Source organism: Bactrocera latifrons, unplaced genomic scaffold (genome assembly GCF_001853355.1).
Source record: "Bactrocera latifrons isolate USDA-ARS-PBARC rearing strain unplaced genomic scaffold, ASM185335v1 scaffold_61, whole genome shotgun sequence".
In the NCBI taxonomy this organism is placed as follows: Eukaryota; Metazoa; Arthropoda; class Insecta; order Diptera; family Tephritidae; genus Bactrocera; species Bactrocera latifrons.
The window spans coordinates 596,976-605,425 of NW_017537279.1; the positions used below are offsets into that span (position 1 = coordinate 596,976).

At 39.8% G+C, this 8,450-nt stretch overlaps 1 protein-coding gene across 1 annotated transcript; it reads left to right on the plus strand.

Annotated features, from left to right (window-relative positions):
* Window positions 1-654: 654 nt before the first annotated feature.
* On the plus strand, window positions 655-4,268 carry LOC108975091 (lysyl oxidase homolog 2B). The gene is made up of 4 exons (XM_018943360.1): window positions 655-1,011; window positions 2,680-3,616; window positions 3,678-3,835; window positions 3,919-4,268. Exons 1-4 carry the CDS (start codon window positions 798-800, stop codon window positions 4,134-4,136), a joined length of 1,527 nt encoding a protein of 508 aa, XP_018798905.1. The 5' UTR covers window positions 655-797; the 3' UTR covers window positions 4,137-4,268.
* The last annotated feature ends 4,182 nt before the right edge of the window (window positions 4,269-8,450 follow it).

Here is an 8,450-nt window from a genome sequence, read left to right on the forward strand (position 1 = left end):
TTTTCATCAGATTTGCAATGAAATGAAAAGCTTTGTAGGCTCGTAGGCTTAATCGTTTCTCAACATGCCTCTGCGCGTTCGATTTGCCGCTCTCCTCTGCGCTGCCCGCCGCTGCTGCCACTTCCTGAAGCTGCTGATCGCAATGTTGCTTGACATTTCGTTCACTTTGGTGACACAATGACGTCAACGTTGGCTGGACGGACACCACCATGTGGATTTTACATATGCGCGTATGCTTGTGTGTATTTTTTTTTTTTTTTCATTTTGGCGGCTGGGAAAGATTTCAAAATTTGCTATTGTGTAATATTTACCGAATTAACGCGCGCACTGTCCAGTTCCGCATCTGCAGTTCCCTTTTTGGCCATTAAAAAGTTATGTTCAGCGCATAATAATAAATAAATAAATATATCATATAATTTTCTCATTATAGTTGCTCGCTCCTCACGGTTGTCTCTTTCACATAGAATTTTCGAATTTCGGTTTTTTTATCATTTGATGACTTCGAACATTTGTTTTTGCCGTTGCGTTCTGTGTACTACATCTCGATCGTTTGCTATTATTGTGCGCTCTAAGCTAGCTATAGATTTTTTGTCTCGAGCATAATTAAACTTTTGTTCGGCGCTTTGTGGCGTTTGGCAAATAGTCGCGGTTTGTTTGCCGCTCAAAGCAAAAGTTCATTTTTTGGCGGAGCATCAGCGTGTTTCTAACATTCGTACGCGCGCGTCTCACTACAGTTCCTCGCTTTAGCTTTAATTAAATTGGAATTTACTGTTATCCTATAACATTGCTCGTGTGAAATGTCCTTACTACTTCGTGCACTCTCTCATAGTCGGTTGTCGCTTCTTATTTTCGCTGTACTCGCCTTCAAAGGATTATTTGTAACGGGCGCCGTGCAGCGCACGCTCGAGGAGGCGCGTCAGGAGCGCCAACGTCTAGTACAAAAATATATTAAGACACTTAATAAGGAGGAGGGTGCCATACGGTTGGTGGGCGGCGAAACCGAATACGAAGGTAAGAGAATGAAAAGTGAATGAAGTAAATGAAGAAGAACTTTCACTTGCGACTTCTAGTTTGACTTAGCTGACTGAGATTTCTTTAATATAGTGCGGACTCAGGGATATCAAAGTATATCTGAGCTCGCTTAAGCTTTCGAGAGTATCCAGATAAGAGCAATAAAAACTACTAAACATTTTAGGTTAGATTAATCTGGTAAGCCAATAAGCCCCACCTAATAGACCAGTTTTGCTTCTAGGCGATACCAGATGGGGTTCAGTTGCTAGGTCCATGGGTATTAGTAATCCTTTAGAAGCCCACGCTTGACGCGAGTTTTAACACACTCTGCAGCCTTACTATATATACCTCCTTCAGTGTAATGTACCGAAGGGACCCCAGATGCTTACAGCGTAGGCTTGCCAGTGCGGAACAAGTATACGATACAAGTATCCTATAGTATACTCGTACAAGGGATGCTCATTGTTTCCTGTTGTCTTGCTGTAGACATTTCTGCAGTCTTCACGATCTGTCAGCCCCATCTTGTGTGCGTGTATCGCCACCAGACAGTGACCCGTTAGTAGTAATATCACCTTCCTACAGTCTCTTCTCTCGAGTGTCAATAAGAATTTTCCGATCTTCTTGAAAGGCCTGGCTGAAAGCATTGCCTTAATGAGGAAAACCTACTTCGAAAATATGTGAGGCAATGTCTAGGCAGATTGATTTCAGTTTGACCTCATTGCAGAGAAGCCACTGACTATTATATTTCCAGTTTTTTGACTCAAATAGGAACATGCAGCTTAGACCAAAAAAAAAAAAAAATTGTCGTCTTCAAAACTATTCCAAATATACTCTGGTTATTTTAGGTTAGGTTAGATCGCTGCCTAAAGATCGCATCTAGACTACTATATGTAGTCCTTTGGGATGCCATAGAAAAGAAGAAATCCTGTGTTCGAACTTTGAATTATAAATTTGCAAAGGCCTTTAATTTCCATTCCCGCCAGCTCGGTGGGATGCCCCAAGTGTTTAAGTCTTGATCTTCCAAACACGGGACAGTCAAGAAAGAATTGTTGAGCTGTTTCCCCTCATTTTCTTTCATTCAGCTTCTGTAAATAGCATTTGGTTGCGTGGACACTAATGGAGCAATGGCCCATTAAAAGTCCCAAAATTAGGAACAGACGAGCCTTAATGAGCAACGAGATCACTAGTTCAATTAACATCGATCTTGGGCCAAAAGGTTTTTGTGACAGCGCATATAGCGATTGTGCTCCAACGCTGACCAAACTTCCGCGAAGCCCAGCTATTTAGCAGTAGAACACAAGAAGATTCGGGAGCGATCCGATCCCATTCTACCGATAGCTGTTCTAGGGTGCCTTTCCTTGCTAGCTTTTTAGATTTACAGTGTTCTGCTAGTGGTTATTCACTCTTTGACCAACACTGAATGCACTGTAAATGGGTTCAAGCCTAGTATCACTTTGCTATCTGAGTGGATGGCCACTTTCCTGAAGGAGGCTGCACACCGGAGGTCTCTGTGATATTTTACACCAAAAACAGACAAACAGTGCTTTTTCTGAAAAGCAAACACTGTACTTGACGAACAAAAGGGTGTACATCATTTGACCAAACTGGCATTCATACTTACAATTTGTGAGTGCTTTAAGTTTTACTGTACGGCAATATTTTTTCCAGGCAACATCGAAGTACTACACAACAACAAATGGGGCGCCATTTGTGATGACGAGTGGGATGCGTTGGAGGGACGTGTAGTCTGCCGACAATTGGGATATCCTGGCTTGAAGCGTGTAACACACGATGGCTACTTTGGCTTAGCGCGACGTCGCTTCTGGATGGATAATATGTATTGTGAGGGTAATGAACACGAACTTACCGACTGCCACTTTGAAGGTTGGGGTACAAACGATTGCGAGGCCAATGAAGCGGCCGGTGTTGTATGTGACAGCCCAGACACCGAACGTGTCACGGAGGCGCCTTTACCACCATTACTACCGAAATTTACGTTACCGCATGCTTATCGCATGGACTTGCGGCTACGTGGTGGGCGACGTGCCAACGAAGGGCGAGTGGAGGTGCGTATTGATAGTGGTCGTTGGGGTACCATATGTTCGGATGGTTGGTCGCTGCTGGAGGCGAATGTGGTGTGTCGCCAGTTGTCGTTGGGTTTTGCACGTGATGCATTGCAGACGGACTACTTTGGTGGTTTGGATATAGCACCAGCCATATTAAGTGGCACCGCGTGTTACGGCAATGAGTCAACTTTGGCTCAGTGCCTCCATCACGATCACTTGCGGCCGCCAGCAGAATGCCATGGCGAACGTAATCATGTAGCGGTGGTCGCGTGTGATCACCTTGCGCCCGATTTAGTGGTGGATTTCTTTGAGCTTGAACGTACCGCGCATCTGGAAGATCGTCCGTTGGCGCTGATGCAGTGCGCGATGGAAGAGAATTGTGTGGCGAATGAAGCCTATGACATCCAGCGCGACGATCCGAATTGGCGCTATGTAACGCGGCGGCTGCTTAAGTTTACGGCTAGTACGCTGAATGCGGGCAACACAGACTTCAGGCCGTTCAAGGAGAAACATCTCTGGGAGTGGCACATGTGTCACATGTAAGACAAAGCTTTGAAGTGTACTCCTTAACTGTTGATTACTTATTCGTTCTATTTCTAGGCATTATCATAGCATGGAGGTCTTTGCCACTTTCGACGTCTACGATCTATTGGGCAGCAAAGTCGCTCAAGGGCATAAGGCCTCATTCTGTTTGGAAGACAATCAATGCCTGTCCGGTGTACCCAAGAAATACAACTGCGCAAATTTTGGCAATCAAGGTCCTTACTTCTTGCTTTTTAATGCATAAGACTATATAAACTATATAAAATCTTTATTTTTTTGTTTTTTTTTTTACTTCCAGGTATTTCCGTTAATTGCTCTGACATTTATCTCTACAACCTGGACTGCCAATGGGTCGATATTTCTGAGTTGGACACTGGCAGTTACATTCTGAAAATCTCCGTTAATCCAGAGTTTAAAGTGGCTGAAATGAGTTTCGACAACAATGCAGCGGTCTGCAATCTTTTGTACACCGACACTTATGCTCGCGTTGATGGCTGTCGCCTGGCCAGGCCTTAAGTTTTTTGCAAGCATACATACCATATTTGAAGAAAATGCTCGCCTGAGGAAGTCCGTCAGCTTCACAATAGTGCCAAATAACATATAACTGATAGAACATGTAAAGCCAAATACAATAAAGCATAATGTTATTTTAAAAAGTAGGAAAATTAATGCCTTTTTGTTATCATAATTAATTATTTTTTGAGTAAGAATATTGGGAAGTGATAATGCCTGAAAATTACGTTTTACAAAATATATTTATTTTTATTACATAGTTTTCCAAAATGTTTTTATTTGGCATATCTCCGAAATTTTCTTTTTCAAAATACCATAAAACATCTTACTACTGATATTTCAAATATCTACTCTTTAATTCTTGTTTTATTTTTATTTTTATCAATTTTCTATCAAATTGTTAATGTTTTTTAAATTTAGTATGTGCCTTAATGTAGGCCACGACTAAAATTTGCAAAGCTAAGTCAAATCTTATACTGTAACGGAAAGCATTATCTACACATGAAGCCTTAAGCTAGTAGTGTATAGATCAACATCAACAAGGATCTTGCCATCTTGAAGAATATTTGGCGATGTTTGTGATCCAATATTCGCTAAGCGTCGTGACCATCTACTGTACCAGTAGGTCTAATTGCTATAAAAAATTTTGAAATGTTGGTATAAGAGAGTATATTTGATATTTGTTTTGGAACTAGCTTATTTTTGTTGACCCCAAAATATAGGCAACATATTTTATGTTCTAAATAAAAGAAACTGAATTTTATACAAAACATGGCATACTTCCAGATGTTCAGAAATATACTAGTTTCAACGTATATTCGTGATACCCTTAGTCAGAAATAAGCTATGATTTAACTGAACTTCATCTGGTATCGCAAACGACCATATGTGCTCTATGCGTGGCTTATTGGTCTACCAGATTAACATAACTTAACCAAAAAATATTTTACACATAATGATACTTACAGAAGAGCGTGAATTGTTTCAAAATAATCCGAAGTTTCTCAATATATTTCTTAAAATAATAATATTTAAGTCCTTGTTTCTTGTTTGACTCATCCAGAGTGGAATTTTCTAGTGAAATCTTTTGTGCAATTCAAATTACCTAATAATCACCGTGATATGTATGATAAGAAACACAAATATTTATTTATTTGAAACCTAAATACTTGAATTCCCATTTTCGTTTTATCTTTAGAGAAACAACACAAAAGCTTCAAATTTAATGGGGACTGTTTATTATCATTCGAAAGAACATTCTTTGGTTTTTTTTTTTTTTGATGATTACCTCTTTCAAATGGAAACCGCTACATCTCAGATGGTCTATCCTTCGAGTTTAATTTTCGATGACTCGTTCGAGCATTTCGACCGGTAACCGACGGATGACTCGTGTGATGTTTTGTTCTAAGGCTTGACCGGCCCAAAACGAGAAATTATCTGCTCACTGAAATCTTCTGTAAAAACTGATGTGCCGCTTACCATACCATCTTGTTGAAACCAAATTTCGCCGAGATTAATATCATGACGCAATGACGGTCGCCATTGACGGTTAAGTTCTTTTCGGCATTATTTTCAAGAAATATTATCCGATGATTCCATTGGTCTACAAGTCAAACTAAACCGTTATTTTCCCGGCCGAAATGGCAACTCTTAAATTGGCATCATCGCTGAACAAAATTTGGCTCGAAAACGTCGAATCTTTTTGGAACTTTTAAAGAGCTCATAGAACGAATCAATGTCGCATAGGAATTTCGAGCGGCTTTAGTTCTATCAAAAGCTGTATTTTGTACTCTTTCAATTTAAGATCTGGACGTAAAATACACTAAGGCGTTCTATATATATATATATATATAGATATATATGCTATATTTTCTCCACTGCGTGGTTTATTCGGTCGAGAATTATCCAATAATGAATGCTGGGTCTCAAGATGGACGATGGTGTTGTGTATAGTACGCTCAGTAATCCGATTGTGTTGACCATAAGTTGAGCGATATCAGTGAAAAATATTCTTTACCGAACGTGCATTTTCGTAATAAAGTTTAACGATTTGTAAATGGTATTCAGATGGTAGTTTTGCCATGATGAAATGTCAAGCAAAACTGAACAAAAATAACATGAGAGCTTGACACGAAACTATTCTCTGGATCAGCCGCTTATTAAACCAATCTCAAATGATACAGTAATAAAACAAGTCATTTTGGGACTGTGATGTTAGAAACAGTTTCTTGTTGATTTTGGGTTGTTGAAACCGAGAATGTGGGGTTTCAAGGGGTATAAGGGTCAAGTCACCACCATTTGCAAAACCTTCAAAAATAGCTGTAATGAAAAGTTTTTAAACTCAAAATTCCCACAGACGCTTTACCACATCAGACACACATGTTTCTTTCAGATTTGTTGAGTAGTGTAATTAATACAACAGTCTTAATCTCTTTGGCACCATATACATATATACATTTAAAATAGAAAAGTCGAATATCAAGAAAGACATAGGAAAAAATTTTAGTAAATAGAGAGAGGCGAGTCTACCCCGAAAATTGATCAGTTGATCCCTATTTTTACCGAAATCGGGACCTAATCTTCTTGAAACACCTTTGGCGGTGTATTTTACTAATATTTACTGTTATAAATGCAAGTATTTGAGAAATTGAGAGCAAATGTAAAATACAACACCAACTCCATGCTACAATTTCGCTCGTTTGCTTGCCATTATACATATTTACTATTTTTCTTCGCCTTTGTGCTCGACTCACTCACAACTGACAAAGCAAACATCACCAAATCGACCAGCTGTCATTGCCATCACCCATTTTTCGCATTACTGCGCATTGTTTTTGTTGTTATTAGCGTTTTTTTCTTGCTGTTGTTGTTGCATCTGTTGCTACGTCAGCTGGCGCACGATCAAACGCAGTCAAATGTTTGCTTTGTTCTATCGTCAACTGACGTTTAGCTCCAGCATTGTTGGTAATAATTTGTTCATTCTTGCTTTTATTGTTGCTGTTGTTGGTGTTATTGTTGTTGCAGCTGTTGATTACAGGCTTTTGGGTTGTTGTCGTTAAACTTGAAAATCAGTGGTGCGTGGCAGGCGCGCATCAAAGCTTAACTCGGCGTACTCGCACAGCAGTTTCCGAGGCAAAATGTGCGCTTGCAACAATAACAGCAACAATGACTACAACAGCGCCAATGTATAATATCAGTGGCAGCAGAAATAACAATTTGCTCTCAATTTCGGTTGTTCGGCTGGTTTTGTTTTTGATTTTCTGCGTTTGAGTAACGTTTTGCTGTATTGTTGTTGTTGTTGAAATGTTGACGTTATTTTATGGGTTTTCGTTGTGTCGTGCATGTTATGCCACACCGGGGCAACAACAGTGACGTAGACGCGCTACTAAATCTTCACGATTTAATTGACTGTTAGGCTGAAGCGGGGAGGCGGGGGTGGCAAGCGACGTGTTTGAGCTAAAAGCTTGCACGCACAGTTAGCCAAATTATTGCTATATAATACCTGTATATATGCATGTATGTATATGCTCAACTGAGCGCGAAAATATATGCGAAATGACATTGAAAAAAGACAATGCTTTTTCGTTCTTTTTTGTAGCTTTTAAAGCAATGAAATCGTTAATATGGGAAACACGATTTGTCGACTAATAGACAAGAAGCAGATTTTAACATGAAAATTAATTAATGGACTACACCTTTCTTGAGAAAAATGCGATGAGTATTGCAGGAAGTTTCGATATACCATTCCATTTTTATTGCTATGATATAAGCCCTTCATCGGCTCTCCCTGATGTGGTTATTATAACGGTTAACTAATCCCTGTTAGGATGGTAAGGATTAGATATGTTTCGTACATACTGTTTCGACGGGATCGGACCATAGGGAGAGGGGTGTCAGATATGTAGGGTTAAGAGGATATGCAAAAAGGTGGTAAGTGACATGAAGGAACTCATTGCACGCTGTACATATGTTCAATATGTCGTTTTCCAAGAACACTGTTTTATTTGCCATCGTCTCTCAGTGATTTTGTTCAGTCCTCGTCGCCTTTTGTTAGCTCTTAACAATTCTCACTTTCCTTTCTTCCATCTAACTGACTAGCCAACTTCTTATACGCTCTTCATAGTTCTTGACTGCTCTCATATTTTTGTACTACCTCTTTACGGTCCTTACCTGACCTTCTTACTGCGTCTCACCTGTTCTTATTTGTATTCTTAACGACTTTTCGAACCTTTTATCTGCCGCTTCCATTTTCGCACGACGTCTCTCACCGGCGCCCGACAGCTACCTTTTCTAAACTATAAGTGTAATCAGTTCTCC